We start from the raw sequence: 23,490 nt of genomic DNA on the forward strand, positions 1-23,490 counted from the left end.
CACGTTACTCTAATTATTTTAAAATAAAATAATAAAAGGGGCGTCCCAGAGGGGGCCAAAGTCTGACTCATCCTCACAATTTATTCCTTTTTGTCAAAGTCACCCAGAAAAGTTCCTAGGAGTGACTAGGATTGTGTCAGAACCAGGTGCTCTCAAGTGTCTTACCTTTGTGGTTTGCCTGCCTGGGTTTCCGAGTCCTTGGTTGGACATTAATGTTCCCACAGGGATGTAATATTGACTATAACTCTCGAGATTTCTTCCAGTAGAGGCTGAGGCCATTTCTAAACACACACACACACACACACACACACACACACAGACACTCCCCCTTCTCCCCTAGCCACTCACTCTCCTCCTCTCCCTCTCTCTTTTCCATTTTTCTCTATATAGATTGGATGGAACATTTGTTTCCCACATGATCTCTAGAAGACTGGTCTAGTCCCCCCCCCCCCCGCCCGCCCCGCAGTGGACCTGGAGTAAACCATGCTCTGTGTTTGGAGTGGAGAGGGGGTTTGCCCCTGTTACTAATAGAGATCTCTATTGCTCTATCTGCTATTTATCAGGCTCATTCTATGAACACCTTATTGTCACATATGGTACCCTGTCAATTCAGCAAAACCCCAGAAAACTCATAGGCAACAATGCAGTTACAACTGCTCTATGACTAACAAAATATGCCAAGTCTATGAATGAATGTGGGATTAAGTTTTTTAGAGCAGAACCACAAACTCATATGTATTTTTACCTCAGTTCCTGCCACTACAGGCTTTACTTCAGGCCACAACATACATACATACACGTGTGCACCTCTTTTCCTTGTTGCAATTGGCAGAAAGCCATATGATGCCCTTTGCCCCTACTGGAAAGGCATGAGACTAAGTCCCGTACCTTCCCCCCACCCCCAAATCAGTTTTGTCTTGCTGACCTCTCCCCAACCCTAGCTTGTGTTCTGTTTTTCTACTTTCCCTAAATGCAACTTACTTTAAGCATGTATTAATTTGATTACCATTCCTACAGTTAAAGAATAGATTACCCATTTGTCAGTCTTAGCCACTTTCTTCTCTTTCAAATGTCTACTTATGACGTACATCCAGACTGCACGCCCTTTTTATTTTTTTTAAAGAAGCAAAACCAAAAAAAAAAAAAATTAAGAAAATGCAAAATTTCTTTTTAAAGAAAATGCAAAATTTGGTTTTAATTTTGGCTATCACCAAAAGGGGAATCAATAAGCCAGAAAAGCAAAAAAAAAAAAAAAGTGTCCCCTAATTGCTCTGTCTGTGCCTCCTCAGCGTGTGCATCTGGTTGTTCATCTCTGAAAGTGTGTGCAATACTTTTTTCTTTAAAAAAATTTTTTTGTTCTTTTCTCCCTTTTTTCTTTGGGAATTAAGTGCTTTTTGTATTATCTCTATCTATGTATATATATCAATGTTTTTTTCTTTGAATTGCTAGATCTTTAACTTTAGATTTGGTTTTATCCAAAATTATGAGAAAAAAGTTATGAATTGTTTTTTGCAATTTTTTCCCACTCCCTCTTTAAATGTGGAACAACTTCAGCGGCAGAATCTCCACATCCACATCTTTGGAATTAGCGCCTTCTCTCTGGGGTGGTGGTGTGGGGGGGAAGACAGATGACGTCATTCAGACAGCACCCTTGTTCTCTAGGGTAGTGATTAGAAACCCAGCAAGTGGGCTCCCCTATACAGGCTTGCCTTTCCATCACCTCTGCAAGTCTCTAACCCCCTTCCCTAAGTGACTCTAGATGGGGCTGTGTGGCTGCTGGTGAAGTTGTTCAACTTGAATGCATAAATCTAGTCTCCTTGTTTTTGCTTTTAATCTTTTGATCATGATTATTAGTATTATTTTATGTATTTTGGCTACTTTGAGTAGGAAAGAAGTGTAACTGTTTTTATTATTTGAAACTCTAATTGAATGACACTGTAATGATTTTTGGAGTAATTGCATGTTGAAGAAGTTGCAGCTTAGGGTGTGTGAGATTGTGTTAGAGTTCTGTTCTTTATTTCTGTAGATGGGCATGTGTAGGCTCATTTGTTTTTGTATATTGCCCATCCCTTCCTTACAGCCAGAAGCTCTAATGCAGCTAGATCACTCCGTGCCGCCCTTACATGGACATGGCGACTCACTTACACATTCACCCCCATCATCATCATCTCTTGTGTAGTACACTCATAAATACGACCCTCCCCTCTCGCCACCTTCCATACCCCCCTTTCTTCAGCATTGTTCAAATTTATGTGCTGTCATCCATCCCCTTAAGGAAATCTAAAACTTGTCAAAAAGACAAAAATAAAAATTAAATATATATATCTGAGAACCTCTATCAGTGCAGAAGTTCATTCAAAACCCTCCAGATTCATAGATTTTTTTTGAAAGGCAAATTATAAAAGAAGTAAACAGGTTTTTTAATTAATTTTTTAAATCCTCGCAATTGGAATTATTTCAAATTCAGAATCAATGCCCTCCCAAGCCCCTCAAAGTAAACCTTTGTTGAAGTGCAGATTTTTTTTTTCTTTTCATGTTATGTGGTGTGGATGTATGTGTTGTTGACTCCCTGTATCATCCTCTGTTGTAAATTATTAGCTTTGAAAAATTAGACATTTTGCTCAAAAGTTTTTTAAGAAGTGACGACAAAAAAGCAAGTTACAAGAATGTGGCAATTCTATTTGTCCAAGAGCATTCTTACACAACTTTCTTTTGTAAATTTTTCTTTCATGCCAAAAAACATGCGGGCAATTTGTTGATGTAAGTTGACTATAAATTAATACGGTATGCTTTTATCACGTAAGTTATTTTATGGAAATGGTTTCTTTCTTTGTTTTCCAAAAACAGCCTCTATTTTTTATTTGCTTTTACTTTTTTTTTTTTTTTTTCCCCTGTCATTATGCTGTGAATGCCTGGTCAATGTTATCTGCTCTCCTTTCCTCTAGCTTCCTTTGGCCCTGATGTTGGTTTTATTTTCTATATATGATTTGAAGACAGTACTAAATATTTTATTTCATTTGTGTCCCTCTGTTTAATTTTCACTGTTATGCTCTGTGCTGAATTGCTTCTAAAGATCAATGTGAACTCTACTTTTGGTAGAAGGGGGGGGGTGAGTTGTTCTTACCATCCCAAGGAAGCCTCGCCTCTTTGCCTGAACCAACCTTAAAGCCTTGAAAGTAACTGTAGGCTTTACAGCGGGATAGTAAACGGCCAGACCCCCTACAAGAAAGTGCGTTAACTCCAAGTATTATCAGTGGTAACACATCCTCATTTAACTCCTCAGAAAACATTTAGGGAAATCAGTCCTTTATTGTGTTTTCCTTCAGCAAAGGGAAATTAAGATACTCTCAAGTGACTATGGTAGTTCGGTTATCCAGGATTATGCCACCACCAGCACCGCAGACTAGGGAATCAGTTCTATCGAGAATGAAGGCATGGAGAATCCCCTCTGTTTAGAGTGTTGTCCTCTGATGATGCCTTCCACTGTATAGGACTCAGTACTGGTGAAAGCACACACATACACACAGAAGGGACACAATTCTCTCCCCCCCCCCCAACTCCCTACCTGCCTCTCTCTTTCCCTCCTGCTCGCTCGCTCTCCCTGCCTCTCCCTCCTCCCCTGCCTCCATTCCTACCTCTCCCTCATTCCCTCTCTCCTTCATCTTCCCTCTCCCTTCTTCTCCTTCCTTCCCTGCCCCCCCCCCCGCCTCCTTTTACCTCTCTCTCTCCTTCTCCCTCCAGACTCTCTCCCTGACCCTTCCTCTCCGACCTCGACCCTGCCTATCTCCTAGTCTCTCCGCCTTTCTCCCTCTTCCTCCTCCTCCCACACTCCCTCCCTTTGTCCCAATCTCTCTCTGCCTCCCCTTCCCTTTCCCCTTTTCATTAATAGTTGCTATGTCTCTCCTGGATTTAATCAGGTAAACTTTAAAAGGATTCTGCCAAGAAGAAACATGATGATTATCACATCTAAAGTTTTATTTTAGGAAACTTTTCAGGTCGGTAGGTACTGCCACTTTGTGGGACCTTAGCGCTGAGCATATCCCGACCTTAAAGGTATTTGGGTTAATGTTGCCTTATGGGCTTTGGGAACACAGGATCAGTAAGAAGTGCTATACAATTTTTAAATAAAGAGGTTACTTGTTTCACTTTAATTTCAGGTATTGTGTTATCAGAAACTATTATAGAAATAGACTACACAGTGGTTAACAGATACATTTCCAACCCAGCAGCTTTCGTGAACGGGCTTTCTCTTAGTTCATATGACTTTTATGTTTCATGTGCTGGATGATAATTTGGGTTTAAAACCAAGAACTCCCTAAATGGGATGTTATCTTGTTTAATAGAATTTATTTTTGTTGTGGATGCTATCCATAGGTCAACTTAATAAAAGGGTAATCTTTTTTTTTTTTTTTTAAACACAGGCTCTTAGAATTCTTATAAATCAGTCTTCCAAGTCTGCATTTGAAATAGCCTCACTGAAAAGAAATTAAAATAAATAAATAAATAAATAAAATAGCCTCAATAATGTAGAACCTATATTTCTATACTCGCACCTTAGCAAGAGTCTATTACGTTAAAAAAAAAGAAAAAAAGTCAGAAGGATGCAGTATCTACAGGTCCAAAATGTTAGTAGAAATAATACTGGTAATAGCATTTTGGAGTAACAATGGGTTCTGTGCTAAATACTTAATATGCATTAGAATTGACATTAGCATGCATTCTTCTTCTTCACACTGGTGGTTTGAGAGAGACTAAGTTGTCATTGCCATTCTTCAGAGAGTTTAAGAACTCTCACCAAATTCATAGCTAGTAAAGCTACTGAGCTGGGAGGCCAGCCTGAGTAGGAGGGACTCCAGTGGCAAATCTCTCACTCAATAGGTCAATGAAAAACTCCACTTAACATTCCTTATTTTACAACACAGAATGATATCCAGGGGCTTCTCATCTCACATGGGCATATTTTGAAAAATAGAATCCATAGCCTTTCAGAATCAAATCCATTTCAGACAAACTAGGGGGGAAAACGTCCTACTTAGAGATTCTCATCTTATTAAAAAGCCCCTTTGAGACCCTTGAGTTTCTCTGGAGTCTGCTCCCCGGGTCTTTGCCATGTTTGTCTGCGGCTGTTTTTTCTGAAGGTGGACGGGGACTGCAAGCTTTGGGAGATTTTTGTGCTACATGAACACGCTGCTTTGGCACCAAATAACGAGGTGAATATCATTCACCAACTAATTTAGCGGGGGGAGGCATGATTTTTCCGTATTAGGTGAATTTCTCAGCAGAGAACTAGAAAAATGCAAATAAGAGGTAAAGAAAGGAACCTAAATAGACATGAAAGAAATTCAAGGAACTGGAGCATGGTGTCCTCTCTCAGTCTGGCTCTTTGGTGTCATTGGTTTGGTATTTTTGTGACTTCTTAGACTCAAATATCTCCAGAGAGGCAAAGGTTGGAGCCACATTGAAATTTTGTGCTGCTCCTGTTTTTTTTTTCAGATGACCCACTGCATTCACCATCACCTGCAACATTCTCACAGTTCAGAAAAGTTCTATTAAATTTTTAATACACTGTCTTTTTCGATGGCAGAGAGCCCCTTTTGCTGGGTATCGGCCCTAGACACATGAATTATATATCTATAAATACACTCATAAAGCAAAAAAGCAGGGCAGCCTTCAGGGCTAAAATAGACCTTTTATATCCCTAGTGATCTCTCTAGTTTAAAGAAAAGCACAACCCTGTCAAAAAGGGTATATGTTCCTGATTTAAAATGCTAACGTTAAGGAATATAGATAGTTCTTATTCCAAGCCCAAGAAAAATTCGGGGAATGGAATAGGAAATTAGGGTGTGGATGGCCTGCAGTGAAGGGTTTCTGCCTGTAACCCCCTCCCTATGATTTTAGGCTTATTGCTTCAATGAATACTTTTATAAGCATAGACATCTGGTAGATCCCTGACTCCATAGTCTTTGGGCACTGAAAAAAATGTATCATCCGCTGTTCCAGCATTTCCGAGGGAATCATTCTACATTAAAACAAATAAACATGAAATCTTAAATAGCTCTCTATAACCCAAGTTACTTCTCTTAAGGATCTAATCATGGGAGCAATGTATCCTTCATCTCCTCATATCAAAGGATGTGTGCCCTTGGAACTCCCCAGGACACTATAATCATCCTAAATCTTAAAGATGGAATTTGATATTAAAATTGATTATACATACCAACTCACACACTTGTCCCAGGAACCTTGTGCATTTATACATCTCTAGAATTTTCCATCTCATTTTCACTATAATTCCCCTTTGTAACAATTCACATGGCCCAGCTGTCTTCCCTTTAAGCTAAAGACTTTCTTTAGTATCTTAAGACGCCAGGAAAGGGAGTAGACTATGAACGCTTTTCTCCCTTTTCACTGATGAACCTACCACCAGAACTGGGGCTCACTCTTCCTTGGCAAGGGGGTTCATTTATTATTTTTTTTCTCATCACTGCTGCCAGGATTATTAACAAAAATGGCAAAAAAAAAAAAAAACACCTGAATCTTAGTAATTTAGACAGGTCCTTTTATTTAAACTCTGAAATAGCGGTGTGCCCATCATTTTAGCTTTAAAGTAAAGGTCTTACCATGTCACTTAAGGGCTCACCAACCTTTCAGAAGCTTTTATGAACTGGTGAGCTTTACGTCTCTCTACTTCATTATGAAAATGATGGTTTCTCCTCCTTTTCTTTTAATCCAAGAGAGGTTAAAAGGGCGTTGAATTGGGAAGTGAATAGCAAAGGAAAGGGGGGGGGCAATTCAGCTGCAGATTGAACAGTTTGTGGATTTTGTAGACTTCTGACAACAAAGACACTGCAGAAGCTTCAGCTAGGATTGGAAGAAGAGGGGGAAAGGAGGCAAATGTAAGACACCAGTTGGCTGTCCCAGATGGTACATTAAAATTGCAAAAGAATGCCACTGTGTAATTATGAAGGCGGTAATCTTAATCTCACTTAAGGGACACCAGCACCCTACTTAACGATTTGCCTTGATATTTAAGTGTTTTGTACCAGGCTTTTGACTTTTTGCAGAATGATATTCCTTGTCCTTTATCCCAGCTCCTCCTCTGCTTAATAGACATGGGGCAGGTTTTTATCATTGTCCTAAGGAACAGAGGACTCTCAGTATTTGTGCCAGAAAAGAACACACAAGCTAAACTTTTATTCTAGGTGAGATGGGTTAAAAAAAAAAAAAAAAAAAAAAAAAAAAAAAAGTCCTGTCTTGTTCTCTGAAGAAAAGTGAAATCATCCCTGAGTAATCTCTAGGGAACCTTCAAACACACATCATAGGCCTTCTCTTCTCATCGCCCTTCTTGTCCTTAAACACTGCCTTTTTCCATGGGTCACCTTAAATATTAACACTTGCCACACGCCCTTTCCCCGCCCCGCCCCCAGAAGAATAAGGTGAAAAGTAAACTCAGGGTTAGTTTTAGGACTGGCTTCCATTTAGGGAACTGTGCTCCAAATTTCATTTATAAAAACTAGCAAAAGTTTTATATTATTCACTAAATATGCTGCAAGATATATGAATTATATATGTTCACAATGTAAAACAAAACAAAACAAAACAAAAACCTCACAGTGATCCAGTAAAGCAAGTCTGAAGCTTTGACAGATTTGCGAAGATCATTTCACTCAGTAGCTTGAAACTCTTAAGCCCTAGAAGAAAGCAGCTTAGGGTTAGCACATAGCCCAAAATACCATCTTGAAATTCTCAAGTTTGTGTGTTATTTCCCTACATATGGTAACATTACCAGGTAGGACAGAGATGACCGCTTGCCTTTCAAAGATACACATACATTATGTCCATTACTGCCACCCTCCCCAACTCCATTTCTCTCTGCATAACACAATGTTACTGGCTGATTCTGGAATAAAGCATCTGACATGGGAACAAATGGCTCTTCTCAGGTGCTCTGAAGGTATGCTACAGCCTTCCTCCTGGGACACCCTTCTCTTAGCACAGCTGCAATCGGGGCTGGTTAGACGCAGCAGTTCCAACTGAGGCACAGGAAACATTTTTAAAGATATAAAGTATTGGGGCACCTGGGTGGCTCAGTGGGTTAAGCCTCTGCCTTCGGCTCGGGTCATGGTCCTGGGGTTCTGGGTTCGAGCCCCACGTCAGGCTCTCTGCTCAGTGGGGAGCCTGCTTCCCTTCCTCTCTCTCTCTGCCTGCCTCTCTGCCTACTTGTAATCTCTGTCAAATAACTAACTAAATAAATCTTAAAAAAAAAAAAAAGATATAAAGTATGGAAAGCTAAGCAGGAGAGTTTTCATTTGTGAGTCATTTTTTGTAGGAAGAACCTAGAAAGACCATGTAAGCTCAAAGGCTGGTCTACCTAGAACTTTGCAGTTGTGAGACACAAGTCTGACTTTGTCACCGATAAGGGGCACTTCAGCAAGAGCTGAACATCTATCTGACAATAGATGTTCAAACACCAACCATCCTGTCAGGGCAGTTACTGTGGAACACACAAGAGCATCACACCTGGCTGAGTGCTTAATGACCCAGCTCGGAAATCATATCCTGTTAGTGACTCACCTGTCTGATGGACTGGGACTGGGAAACATCATGCCATCCCCGCTAGAGGATTTTTCTTTAAAACAGCTAGAATACATTTTTGGAATAAATTCAATGAGGAGATAACTGTGACTTCCGGAGATTCTTTCTCTGTTTGAAAAATAACCCTGTAAAGAGACCTCGATTATCTTGCTTACGTATATGAGTAATAAACGTGGCCCTACAATTAGGTGAGTAACACCCACCACAGAATATTTGTGGTACCCATGATTCGCAACACTATGATTTACTGAACCACTTTGAACTTTCCTTCTTGGCCTAGTCCACATGTTTGTAAGTGTGATAACTCGGGTCTGTGGGTAAACCAATTTATTTTTCTCACTCTAGATAAAAATCGCTGATTTTAATTTTTTTAAGATTCTATTTATTTATTTGAGAGAGAGAACAAGGAGGGACAGAAGAAGAGGGAGAGGGAAGCAGACTCCCTGCTGAGCCGAGCACGGAGCCCCGAAAGGGGCTTGATCTGAGGACCCTGAGATCATAACCCGAGCAAAAGCCAGACGCTTAACTGAGACACCCAGGTGCCCCAAGAATTGCCCATTTTAAAACCTTCCTTGGCTATCTTTACATTTCTGAATCTAAGTTTTCCACAAGGCATGGATATCTAGTCTGGGTATTTTTAAAAATAGTATCCAGCTCAGCGTATATCGCATAGAGCATCAAAGCAATGCCTGAACATAATATGAGATCAGTGCCAGGTGAGTTGTCATTTAATGGGGAATTTTTGGAAAAGCGTAGTCCAAAAGGGTTTGTTAGATGAACATTTCAACCTCTCCTAGGTTCCCCTCCCTTAGCATAAAATAAATGAAGACTGAAATTGATAAATGCTAATAAAATTAGCTTAAAGTACTAAAGACGGTCTTTTTTATTCACGGATCTTGATCTCTGGGACATGGAGAAATGCATCACGTTCATCCTCATGGGAGCAAGTAAGTAGAAACCCAAGAAAATAATAAAGAAATGCTAGGGCTCCCGGGTTAACCACATGCATGAACGCACGCACACCCACAATTCTGATAGCCAGTCAGTTCTCGCCGACAGGAACATGGAACGTCATTATCTCGTGAGCAGATCCTGGAAACAGAGTACTTGAACTCTAGCTAAATAATTACTTGAGAGTATCTTTAACACCTAAGGATTTCAGAGTTTGGTGGCAAGAGGCATATAATGGGCTATAAGCCAGTTTAGAATGATCAGGCTACAACAAGAAAGGATCCACGTGCGGATCCAGGTCATTCTGTCGTAATTTCTGATGCCTAGCCTAATGAAATACAGTCACTGAGAATGACGAGGAATTGTGTCTATCTACAAATATACTAATTGTGTTTTTCTTTTTCTTTTCAATCCCAGGAGGTGAATTAGTTGTCCCTCTTCTTGTAGAAGACCCTTTAGCTACCCCTCCTATTGCTACTCGTGCACCTTCCATTACACTCCCCCCTACCTTCCGCCCCCTCCTCACCATTATTGAGACCACCAAAGATTCCCTGTCCATGACCTCTGAGGCGGGGTTACCTTGCTTGTCGGACCAAGGCAGCGATGGTTGTGATGATGATGGCTTGGTGATATCTGGGTATGGCTCAGGGGAAACCTTTGACTCTAACCTGCCCCCTACTGATGATGAAGATTTTTACACCACCTTCTCCTTGGTAACAGATAAGAGTCTTTCCACTTCAATCTTCGAAGGTGGCTACAAAGCACATGCGCCCAAGTGGGAATCCAAGGACTTTAGACCTAACAAAGTCTCCGAAACTAGTAGGACTACTACCACATCTTTGTCCCCTGAGCTGATCCGCTTCACAGCTTCCTCCTCGTCTGGGATGGTGCCCAAATTGCCAGCTGGCAAAATGAATAACCGTGATCTCAAACCCCAGCCTGATATAGTCTTGCCTCCGTTGCCCACTGCCTATGAGCTAGACAGCACCAAACTGAAGAGCCCACTAATTACTTCCCCCATGTTCCGTAATGTGCCCACAGCAAACCCCACGGAGCCGGGAGTCAGACGGGTTCCGGGGGCCTCAGAGGTGATCCGGGAGTCGAGCAGTACAACAGGGATGGTCGTCGGCATTGTGGCTGCTGCTGCCCTCTGCATCTTGATCCTCCTGTATGCCATGTACAAGTACAGGAACAGGGACGAGGGGTCCTATCAAGTGGACGAGACGCGGAACTACATCAGCAACTCGGCCCAGAGCAACGGCACGCTCATCAAGGAGAAGCAGCAGAGCTCGAAGAGCGGCCACAAGAAACAGAAAAACAAGGACAAGGAGTATTACGTGTAAAAATGACACCGCTCACAGTCACGTGAATTTATGACACAGAATTATTTCTATATACATCTATAAAGACTTGGAAAATGAATTTCACAGATGTCAGAACTGTGATTACTATGAGATGGGGTGTACCATGACTATGGTGGGGAAAACCATTTTTAAAAGGACGCACACAAAGATGTACCTACCTATAAAATTCAGCCATGGCTGCTTTGATTCAGTCATCGCTCGGAGACAGAACATTCTCTCTGCCCTGCTGTATCATAAAGCACACACTCTGCGCTCTGGAGCAAGCCAATGGCTCCCCCACTTTCGCGGACTTGGAAGCTTCCTTCTCTTGAGGACTTTTCACCCAAGGTAGAAGACTTTCATGGCTTACTTGTTCCATAACTCCAAGTGAGTCTGTAATGATGTTTGTGAAGCTTGACTGTAACGATGTTTTTTCTTTTCTTTTGGTTTAATTATGTAAAAAACAAAAACAAAAAAATGAAAAAAATTAAAAACAAAAACAAAAAAACCCACCCTTATCTGGTTTTGGCCAGTGTACGTGTAACTTTTCAAGATCTGAGGGGAAAAAAAAAATGGCTTTTGGGTTTTTGTTTATTTTTTGAGAATGACTGGACATAAGAAGAAAAAACAAAACAAAAAAACTCAGAAAATGAAAGTAAGAGAGACTATTGCCATATGAACTCAAAAGCTACCATGGTGTTCACTCTACATATCAGGTTGTGGTATTTCTAGAATCTGTTGTTTGTTTCCTGTATGATGCTTTGCTGAACACATAGCAAAATCACATGATGGATGATGGCATTGATTTGTAAAGCTGGTCCCTCAGGATCGAATTTCAGATTTTGCCACCCAAACCCTGACCAGATAGGTTTAGGGCTGGTTTTATCAGAGCTACTGGCTTTACTTAACAATATTGTTCCTGTTCATTAGCCCAGCCAAATCGTGGTAAAGGAGAGAGCCCCACAAAACAGAGCCTTTCCCAGGGAAGGGGAAGAGGGGGTGGGCTGGATATGTGACTGACTGAAATGCATGCACATAATAAAAGACAAGACAATACTAAAAGTCTGTTAAAGAATCAAAACAGACAGTAGGGGAGTTCAACGTGTGATGGATCCACAAAAGGTCACACAAGCCAAACGTGGTGACAGAGTGCAAATGACATCCCCCGACCCCAACACGATGTTTTTCATAGTGGTTTAATTTTGTAGCCCGACACTTCCAGATAACTCTGTCCTTCCATTCGCTCACGTCTCCCTTCACCCATCTTTTCTAAAAAACAAATAAATAAATAATAAATGAATAAAGCTGCTGTGACACACACACAAAAAGGAATTTAATAGTATAATATATATATATAAATAAATATATATACAGATATATTTATCATGGTATGTTTGATGGGATGACTGAAACAGGAAAACTGTTCAAGTCTTGAAGTGGAATGAGACTGTTGTTTTAAAAGAAAATAACAAAACAACAAAAAAGTAAACCTTAAAATGTGAAGAAAGTGTGAGTTTTAGTTTTGTCACAGTTAACTGTGTCAAAGAGAATAAACAATCTTCTCAGATTTTGTTTACATATTTTACTACATTTTTGCTGGTATAAATTCCTTAGCCACCTATGTACATAACCGCTTTAAGAACCGTCTGTTCTTTTCTATGGGTTTGTTTTGGTTCGTTTGGTTTATATTCCAGTTGTCTGTCTTTCTTTTTGAAAAGAGGAAACAATGTACAGAAAAACAAACTGGTTGTGTGGCCAAAGCTAATCCCTAAAGCAAGAGACAAAGCAAGACAAACATGCACACAGAAATGAAGTATGTCTTCTGGAGGGTCGGTTATATACAATTTCTTTTGTACAGATGAAAACCAATCAGCTGTTTAGATTTAGAAATCTACTCTTGCTGGTCTTTGTAAGTTGCATGAATACTTGATTTCGAGAAATATCTTAAAGACATGGGGCAAAAAGCGCAATCAAAACAATGGTAGCCTTGACGGATGTATATGGAAAGAGGTGTTCCTCATTATCTGATATTTCAATGTTATGAGTTTCGGATTTTTTTGTTGTCATTAAAAAAGACAGGATTATAAAGAGATATCAAAGCACGACTTTAGATAACTTAAATGGCCCAACCTATATGAAGTTGATTATATCTCGATGTCTGTAAAAGATTGCTGTTTTTGGAGTCTTGAGGTCTTGTGAACTGATTTCCTGCTTTCTTTCTTAAATTTTTTTTGAGTAAAAATACATTTGTTCTATTCCTTTCAGTGTAAGTTTCTATTTGGACAATTTTATGGGAACATGTGCATTCTGTATGTGAGCTTCTATCATATTCCTGTTGTTTTATGAGCAGACTCTTAAGGAATTTATTTTATGATGTTGTGAAGTTACTGCTTTTTCTTTTTCCTTTCTCTTTTATTTCATATTTGCATTTTCGTTCAAGGATATGCTTAGCAATAAAATGTTCTTCCCCAAACCTTGTATGATGATGCATTTTTATTTTCTAAACATTTGGTAAGAGATCTTACACTAGAGCTAAACATGTCATATCTCATTAAAAGTAAGCTAGGACCATGCAAAATAAAATATTCTAACCAGTTACTAATTCCTTCTATACATTTATTAGAAGTGGCATATTTATGGACTACACAACCGTTGTCTGTCAACTGAGGCATTATTATTTAGATTGCTATGATAGGGTAAGCTGGAGAACACTTCTGAACAGGTAAGATGACAGAACATTGTATTCTGAGAAGTATTATTGGATACTATAAGTTACCAGACATTTAAAAAAAAAAGTATACGTATATGCTACAAGTCCACATAGCAGAACTTCTAACGGTTTGGCAGAACCTTGCTTATATAATGTCTTAAGCCCTGGAAAGCTTTAGATGCCTTCTCTCCTAACGGTTTGGCAGAACCTTGCTTATATAATGTCTTAAGCCCTGGAAAGCTTTAGATGCCTTCTCTCCAGGTTTCCTGGCATATTGACATATTTTTTTTAATTATTAAGTCGAAAGACAAAATATAAATGAATGCTTACATCTTTACAGCTTCTTTCTAGATTTTTGGATTATAAAATTCTGCAAATATTCACTACAGCTGGCACCTTTCTCATATCTCAGGTGTCCTTGACTTACCAGTTCCCTACACCCATTTACTTTGCCAAGGGGATAATCTGTCATGAGACTCCACATTTTTCACCATGATCCTGACATGTCAGTTAACTGAATCAGTGTACTCTATCCATACATGGGTTACCAGTTTTCAAAGAGAAAAGCAAATTTAGTTAACCCTGTTCCTTCGGATTTCATTAGTGGAATGGTTACGCTCTTGAATCTCACGGGCATGGGGGGAAAAAGGCTCAATGATGTCAAATTATGCAAAGTTCCTTTTTCCTGCCTGTCTCAGATAATTTATGTAAACAAAAGCAACATTCATCAATCTCCATATTGTGCCAGGTACTGTGTTAAACGATTTGGATCTGTGTAGTGTGTTTAGTCCCTGAGTGGTAGTTCTTTCCTTATCTTAAAGATAAAGACACAAAGAGCTTAATGACAATTTGGCAAATACACTCCTAACCATGTTCTAAGTCAGACCTTGCTGAGATAGACATCAGAAGGGTTTCGTGGAACCGGGAGAGGTACTGAGACCCAACAGGATTGGGCTGGAACCACGCTAGACTCTCACCATGTATGGGCAAATTCCACAGTCCCTCCAAAATTTGGCTTCCTCATCTGAAAAAAAGGTCACATTGATGACCTTGCCTTGCAAGGTAGTTTGGGGGAAAAGTGAAATAAAATGTTTTAATTGTGACTGATACAGAGTAGGGGGCTCAAAAAAGTTATGCTCCTTTATTTCAAGTCCTTTGCTATTCTGTATAAAAGAGCTGCCTTCTAGAATTAGAAATCTTGCACTAAATTCCACATTAATAAAAAGATTTAGTAACATGTTGTCAAACAATGTTAGCAAGTCAAGACTAATTGTAATAGACAAAACCAGTCTTTTCCTAGTCATATATTTGATTGTAAGCATGACTGCAACTAGTAAGTATGTGGCATTGAAATATGGTAGTGCCCATCTGTCTGACAGCACATTTTAATCAAGTGGCCAGGAGTTGGGGTATATAAAGGGAGTCTAGATTAGAGAAAACTTACCAGAGAAGTTTCCAAATAATGGTTAATGTGGTAGATTCATCAAAATCTAAGTAGCATTTGTTCAGATACATTGGTTAAAGTTCATCACCAGAAATACTTTTCCTTTGTTGTTCTATGAGGAAATGTTGAGACTATACTATCCCTTTTCAATGTGTTTAACTCTGGCCATAGGCCTTGGAATCTGAAAAGCTTAGTTCAGATTCTTGGATCTGAATTCTTGGCCTATCCTTTACTAGCTGTGAAACTTGGAGTAAGGTGTGCAGTAACCCCAGTTTCATCTGTGAAATTAGAATGATACTGTCCTCCCCTTAGTGCTATTCTATTAACTAAATGAGCTGATGTGAATATAAGTGCCCGCTTATAAACACAGTGCCTGGCCCATAACCCTCAAACAGTGATGGCTAATTGTGCCTTTCTAATCATTGGGTATTGTCCAAAAAAAAAAAACCAAAAAATTCCTTCTAAAAGTTTAGAAAGGGTATATATTGGAGAGCCCAAGAGAAATCACTTCACTCTGTCACCTAAGTCAAAATTGTTTTTATTCTCCTACAGCTGAAATCATATTGATGCTTTGAGCTCTTCTTGCATATTCCACCAGATATTTGCATAACCCTATAAAACCCATTACTTCAATCAACTCCCCTTCGGTATCAGGTGCATAAGAAAGATTCAAACAGTAGCCTGTTCATACCTCAAAGGACAGTCTTCAATCCCTTCCAAATTACAGCGTCATCATTGCCTTAGACATGCTTTCAAAACTCTGTATTGGGTTTCCCATCATACACTTTCTAAATGCCACTATTCAGTACATAATCCAAGAACCACTTTAAGCATTTACTCTTCTGATAATTCAACCAACACTTACTGAACACTTCTGCGCCAATCTACTATTGGCTGTTGTTACTTTGTTTCAATGAAGGCAGACAATGGACACAAACCTTTAGTCTGGTGTAGATCCCCACAGGCTAAAGTTCTCCTCACCCTATTCCAGATGAAGTTTGAGGGCGCCTCAGTGGGTTAAGCCTCTCCCTTCCGCTCAGGTCATGATCTCAGGGTCCTGGGATCAAGTCCCGCATCGGGTTCTCTGCTGGGCAGGGAGCCTGCTTCCTCCTCCTCTCTCTCTCTTTCTGCCTGCCTCTCTTGTGATCTCTGTCTGTCAAATAAATAAGTAAAATCTTTAAAAAAAAAAAAAAAAAAGATGATGTTTGAGCTTTCTCCAAAGATATCCAAGCCCTGCACTTGTCCCAGTTAAATTAAAATTTTGATAATTCTGCTTGAAATTGGTTTTATTATTAATGTACTTATTGGATATTGACTAAATGGTTTCTATATCTTACATCAAGAGATTTAAGGAATATACAACATACTAATAGAATACAAATGATACTACAGCAACTTTTCTGACACCAACAAAATTAGGTGTCAGAAAAGTACAAACTATGTTCTTTGGGGGTTCAGAAGGAATTACTTATGGGAGGGCTTCAGAGAGAAGGTGATATGTTAGGTAAAACTTGAAAACTTGATAAGCAGAGATCAGAGCTACATGCCATTTCAAGCAAAGCACTGAAGTGGAAGTAAGCAGGATCACTGCATAATTTGGATGGATCCCAGATCGTGGATAAAGTGTATTAAGGTCAGTCTGATGCAAGTTTTTTGAAATTTTGTTAATGAAAGGCAAGAATAATGAGAGGATGTCGAGAGGTTCCCAAGGTCAAGGGCCAGCTATTGAGTACAGAGGCCACAAGCATGTTTGAAGAGAAAGGTAATAACCGATGCATTCGCAGAGAACCTAAAGGATGATTTGAGAGCTCAAGTTTGCATATAGACACATTACTCTGAACGAAGCAAGGGAAGAGTATCCTTTTGATACAACAACAAAGGAGAGAGTGGGATAAACAAAACTGACATACTGCAGTGGAGGTGACCGAAGTAGAGACAGGTACAGTCAGCCTCAAGGTTGAAGAGAAGGTCAAAGTCAGGGAGACTCTGAGCACATGGCAGAAGTCTGCTGATGATCCTGTTAGGAAGACAGCCAATAAAAGCATCAGTCAGAGGTCAGTTGTCATTCTCTGGTATTAAAAGTCATACTTTATATTTTTGCGACATTTCCTTTTTATGTCCTGCCTTGAAGTCTAAACTTGTGTTTCCAAATTTAGAGTTCTTTCAATTATGTAATGCTTTCTCTAGAGAAGCAAGCCATTTTATACTTCTTTTTTTTTTTTCCAGAAGCATTTGGAGTGGAAGCTAAGACAGAAGATCATAGGCTGCTGCATGTACCCTACTCAGGCTGCCACAACAAAGTATTATAAACTGGGCAGCTTACCCAACAGAAATTTCTATCTCACTGTTCTGGAGACCAGGAGTCCCAGATCAAGATCTGGTAGGGTTTGTTTTCTTAGGAGGGTTTTCTTGGCTTGTAGACAGCAGCATTCTAAATCTGTCTTTTAGTCTATGTATGTGCTGCGTGTGAGGGGGCGGGGGAGAAAGAGATCTTCCTCTTCCTATAAGCCACAGCCCTGTTGGATCAGGATCCTACCTTAAGGATCTCATTTAACTTTACCTCCTAAAGAGTGTTTCTCTAAATACAGTCATATGGCGGGGGAGGAGGAGTTGGCTTCAACATGCAAATTTGGGGGGACACAGTTCAGTCCATCACAGATGTGTACGGTACAGGTATTTGCAAGGTGAAAATTTCAAGAGCTCAGAGGAGTAAAGGAACCCAGAAGCAACTCTAGCCTTGGAGTACTTGGATAGGCAAGGTCGAAGTGCAGATAAATCTAGGAAAGTCTAAACCACAGAGCAGGAGAGAATCACGGGACTAAGTGCGAGGACTGAGAAGCAGTGCTAGGGTTGTCACAGGAGACAGGAATAGCTATAGGGAACCCAGGCTTAGGTTTGGACGTATATTAAGTGAATAGTGTGAGCTTCAAGAGGCTATGAACTTTTGCAGTGGCTATTAGGTCCATGAGTTCTCTAGTCAGAACCCCATGGCTTGTTTTTCTGGTTCAATAACTTCAGATAAATTATTTGGTCTACCTAAGACTCACCCTTCACACCTATGAAAGAAAATTATAATTACCTATCTTATAAGTTTGTCAGGAAAGATCGAAAAAATTCATATAAAATACTTCACTTATGCCTGTCACATAGTAAACCTTAATAAATGCCAGTCATTATTACAGTTTGGCCTTGTTATCTGACTCAAGCAGGATCAAAATTAGCGACTACCTACATGGCTATCCAGCACCAAAAAGGGCATTAAAAACAGAGAAATCAGGCAACCACCCTGTATTTCCCTAAGTCTTTCATTTTCCAAGAAAGTACAAAATGCAGTTGCCTGCCTGTTAGCAAAGCTTTCCCTTCGCGGCCATTGTCTGCTTCCAGGCTCCAGCTTGGATCGTGCCCTCACCAGCTCACTGCCTGAGACCACCACGCCTCTCCTGCGTTTCTAGCTCTGAGCTTTCCTGTGGCAGCTGGTCAAACACTGGGAAGCCAAGACACCTTCAGGAAATCTTGTTTTCCTTTACTGATATGCATTATTTTGGTTTTGTTTTTAATTTGGCTTTTTGTTGTGATCAAGAATGGCATAATAAACCCCATTTATCTATCATCTGACTTCAAGCAGTATTACTATTTTGCTGTTCTTGTTTTATCTATGCCCATCTTCCCATGAAGGAATATTTTTCAAGATGACACAATGTTAAACAAAAAAGGGCATTGAAAGTGTAGTTATTATTGGATCTCTTGACCTCGGTCTTGGTCTTAATGTGCTTCAGAGTACCTAAAACTAGCATTTTTTCTGATGGACAATTAATGGCACGATTTCAGTTCTTTACTCAGTGACAACATAAAGAGCAGATTAACTGCTAAGTAGACTCTTCATCGTTTAATGAGATTGCCTGAAAACCGAAAGGATTTTTCCAGCTTACGTGTATTTCAATTCAACTGTATTCAATCACTTTCTGAAACGAATAAAAATGTCTACAGATTACATACAGCTGCTCTGTCTTTTGTGAAATGTGACATCTTAGAATAGAATCAATGTTCTTCTTGAACGGAGTGGGTGACAGAGAATACCCCATTGGCACCTGTGGAAGCCAAGAAATACTCACGTTTACTTCTAGAACTGTCATTGCAAATCTACTAGCATATTTCCCTAGGGTTATATTCATGTCTTTGCAATAAGTATAACTATATTGAATTTGCATGAGTCTACATGGAAGAGAGAGTTCATTAAGCACATCTTCAAGTTATGATTCTATTACTGCCCCACTGTCTATTGATAATGGTGATTTTCTCTTCTTGCTCTCACTCACCTGCCATTTCTGACCTACGATTTTCATCATAAAAGTATCATGAAAGAGAGAGAGTCCAAGAGGAAGTTATTTATAGACTATTTGAAAGTACATTCTTCTCTATCGCAAAGTCATAGTAAGCGTTGGGGAAAATGGTTAGAACTGCCACAGGCTTTGCTTCTCGGTTTCATGGGGAAGAATGAAATGAAAAGTAGAACACTAGGTTTCAATAAGTAAATAATTTTCCTGTACCTATTCTGTGCTAGAAGATTGCCCCGTTTACTTATTTTATTTGAAGGGGGATTACCTAGAAGAGCACATAAATATTCTTCTTAAAACAACAGCAACATGAAGGTCATCTAGGTTTGCGTGAAAGAAAATCAGGCAGGTAAGGAGTGGTGGGGTGGAAGCTTACTTAAAGTAAGGGTGCTATTAAAACCCAAAAAACTATAGTTTTAGTGTTATGGTGTTTTCCATGTTCATACATCACCCAAGAACAAGTGCTTATGTGCATGCATGGGTATGAGTAGCCAGACCTGTTCTGACGTCAAAGTTGGAGCAGGAAACTAGGATAGTTACTCTTCATAATCCAAACAAGAATGAAGGAAAAGTGGGTGGGCGATGGGGGGCGGGGGGAGCAGAGGCAGAAGAGTTGCACTTAAGCTCCTATTTGTAATTGTTCAGAAGTTAGGTCCAGAATTAGAGCATCTAAAATAATGAGAGCTCTCTCTCTCTCTCTTCTCTTTATTTACTTATTTTATTTGAATAATTTGAATTTCTGCTCCCCCTTCATTCCAGAAAATGTCTCATGTTAGTAAGTTCTGCCTTTACACACAGCCACACCCTCCCCACACAACCTGCACTTCTTTTGTACAAAAAGAAAAAAAAAATGGTGCTTATACTTTTACAAATTGTAAAATGTTTTTGTTACTATGCTAGTTTTTTGTGCTGGTCGTACCTTTTCCTTCTTCTCTTTTAAATTAAAATTAAATTTAAATATTCAAATCTCCTTAAACTCCGAAATTATGAACATCATTTCCTTAAAATGTATTGTAAAACCACAAGTCAGATGTCTATGTAGTTGGTCAGAACTTTCGTGACTTCCTCACTTGGCAGGTGACAAGCTGCAATTTCGTAACATATATATGTACTAGAGCAACAGCTCTTTTGTTTTGATGAAGTCTAATTTTTCTGGCTTTACGGAGATACCCTTACATATAGCATTGTAGAAGTTTAAGGAGTGCAATGTGCTGATCTGATGCATGTATTTATCGCAGAATGATTACTAGCATATGTTAACACATTCATTACCCCACATATTTTCTGTGTGTAGAGAGAACACAGAAGATTTACTTTCTTGCCAATTTTCAACTATATAATACAGTATTAACTCAAGTCATCATGTTCTACGTTAGATCTCCAGAACATAAGATTAAGTTTATACCATTAGACCAACATCTTCCTACTTCTGCCACCACCATTCCTGGCTACCACCGATCTGTTGTTTCTAGGAGTCAGAAGTTTTAGATTCCGCATATGCGATCACACAATATTTGTCTTTTTCTGTATGACTTACTTCACTTTGCATAATGCCTTCAAAGTTACGGAGGTATGTGATGTGAGGCGGTTATCGGAAGATAGGTCCAGAATTAGAGCATCTAAAAGTAACGAAGTCCTGAGGATTCACAAGATGGCAGCAGAGTAGGACCCCAGACTCCTCTCATTCCATAAAACACTAGAGAACTATCGAATTATCCTAATACCCCAGAAATCAGACCCAAAGACATATCAAACTCCACAACTAAAGGGAGAGAAGAGACAACATTGAAGAAGACTGTATTCTAAACATAAACTACTAGTTTTTATCTACTTTTAGATCAATAAAACCGGCTCTCTACCTTTCCTACTTGCTAGGCCAAAGGGATTAGAAAGTGATTCTCTATTTTGCCAGAAACTAGACCATGTAAACCACACATTCAGCTACACAGATTTCTGGACTTTTGATTGTATCTAGGGAAGATATTCTGCAAATATTAAGCCAGTGCATTTCATGATGTCCCTTTAAAAAAATAATCAAGTCCTCTCCCCTTCCCTGAGGTTTTTTCTATTCCCTGATGATTATAATATTGAGCATCTTGTCATGTACTTGTTGGCCACATGTCTTTGAAAAAATGTCTGTGCAGGTCCTTTGAGTACTTTCCACATTACATTTTTTCTTCAGATTTTCTTGCTCTTGATTTAGAAGAATTCCTTATTGATTTTGGAACCCTTAGGAATTAGTTTGCAAATATTTTCTCCCACTCTGTAGGTTGACTTTTCATTTGGTTGATTTTTTTTTTTTTTTTTTTGCTGTGTAGAGACTTTTAGTTTGGTATAATCCCACCTGTTGATTCTTGCTTTGGTTGCTCGCACTTTGGGGGTCATATTCAGAAAAGCATCGTCATTACAAACGTCAAGGAGTTTTTCTCCTAGGTTTTATTCTGGGAGTATTTTGGCTTCAGGTCTTACATTTAAATCTTTAATCCATTTCAAATTAATATTTGTTAAGTGGTAGAAGACAGGGGTCCAATTGCGTTCTTTGGTGACTATCCAGTTATCCTGATATCATTTACTGAAGAAACTATCCTTTTCCTAATGTGTGTTTTTGGCTTTTTTGTCAAATATTAGCTGAACACGTCTGTATATTTATAGGCTCTCTCTTGTTCTGTTGGTCTGTGTGTCTGTTTTTATGTCCGTGCCACACTGTTTTGATGACTATAACTTGGTAGATTAGTTGGAAATCAAGAAGAGTAAAACCTCCAGCTTTGTTCTTTTTCAAGATCACTTGGTTTCATAGTCTTTTGTCATTCCATTTGAAGTTTAGGGTTGTTTTCTCTTATTTCTGTGAAAAATGACCATTTTGATATGGATTGTATTGAATCTATAAATGGCTTTGAGTAGTATAGACATTTCAGCAATATTAAACTCTTCTGATATATGGATTATCTTTCCATTTATCTGTGTCTTGTTTCTTTCATCAATATCTTATGGCTTGGTGTATATCTTTCACCTCCTTGATTACATTTACTTGTATTTTATTCTTTTTGATGCTATTATAAATGGAATGCTTTCTTCATTTCTTTTAGAGATAGTTTACTATTAATATATAGAAACAGAACTGATTTTTAGATGTTGATTTTGTAGCTTAAAACATTACTCCATTCATTTATTAGTTCTAACAATTTTTTTGATGGAATCGTTAGAGTTTTCTATATAAGATCATGTCATTTGCAAACAAGAACCATTTTACTTCTCCTTTTCTGATTTGGATGACTTTTATTTCTCTTTTTTGCCTAATTGCTCTGACTAGGATTTCCATTACTATGTTAAAACGGAATGCTGAGAGTAGGTACTTTTGTCTTTTTTTCTGATCTTACAGGAAAAAAATTTAACCTTTTATTATTGAATATGATGTTACATGGACTTGTCATTTGCGACCATTCATATGTTGAGGTATTTTCCTTCTACACCTACTTTGTTAATACATGAGAATATAATGATGATGATATCATGAAAGGATATTGAATTTTGTCAAATGTTTTTTTTGTATCTATGGGGATGATCTTATGATTTTTGTCCCCCATTTTATTAATGCAGTGTATTTCATTTATTAATTTGTACATGTTGAAACATCCTTGAAAACCAGGGTTAAATCTCAGTTGATCTTTGGTTTTTTTCTTGTTCTTCTGTTCTTTATTCTTCTCTTGCTGTCTTCCTTTGTTTACTGGTGTTTTTGTTTTTCCTGCAGTGGTATGCTTTGATTCACTTCTGTTTATCTTTTGTGTAACTATTACAATTTTTGTTTGTTTTATAGTTACAAGACTTACATAAAATATCTTATGGCTAAAAGTCTATTTTAAGCTGATAACAATTTAGCTTTAATCACATATGAAACCATCTTTTAAAAAAAAGATTTTATTTATTTATTTGACAGAGATCACAAGTAGGCAGAGAGGCAGGCAGAGAGAGAGAGGGGGAAGCGGACTCCCTGCTGAGCAGAGAACCTGATGTGGGGGCTCCATCCCAGGACTCTGGGATCATGACCTGAACGAAGGCAAGAGGCTTAACCCACTGAGCCACTCAGGCGCCCCACAAAACTACTCTTTTAATCCC

General features: G+C 39.0%; 1 protein-coding gene across 38 annotated transcripts in view; it reads left to right on the forward strand.

Moving 5' to 3' along the window:
• Nucleotides 1-13,367, forward strand: part of NRXN3 (neurexin 3) — a 1,557,595-nt gene extending 1,544,228 nt beyond the window's left edge. For 16 of the 38 annotated variants that reach the window (XM_082737598.1, XM_082737632.1, XM_082737633.1 and 13 more), the window contains one exon: nt 9,964-13,367. In XM_082737598.1, the coding sequence (XP_082593724.1) occupies nt 9,964-10,889 (926 nt within the window). In that variant the 3' untranslated portion in view covers nt 10,890-13,367. Of the gene's footprint in view, nt 1-2,080; nt 2,761-9,963 lie in introns of all 38 variants that reach the window. The other 22 variants (XM_082737611.1, XM_082737612.1, XM_082737620.1 and 19 more) reach the window with 3 other exon arrangements.
• The last annotated feature ends 10,123 nt before the right edge of the window (nt 13,368-23,490 follow it).

The sequence above is a fragment of the Mustela nivalis genome, assembly GCF_964662115.1.
Source record: "Mustela nivalis genome assembly, chromosome: 6".
Classification (NCBI taxonomy): Eukaryota; Metazoa; Chordata; class Mammalia; order Carnivora; family Mustelidae; genus Mustela; species Mustela nivalis.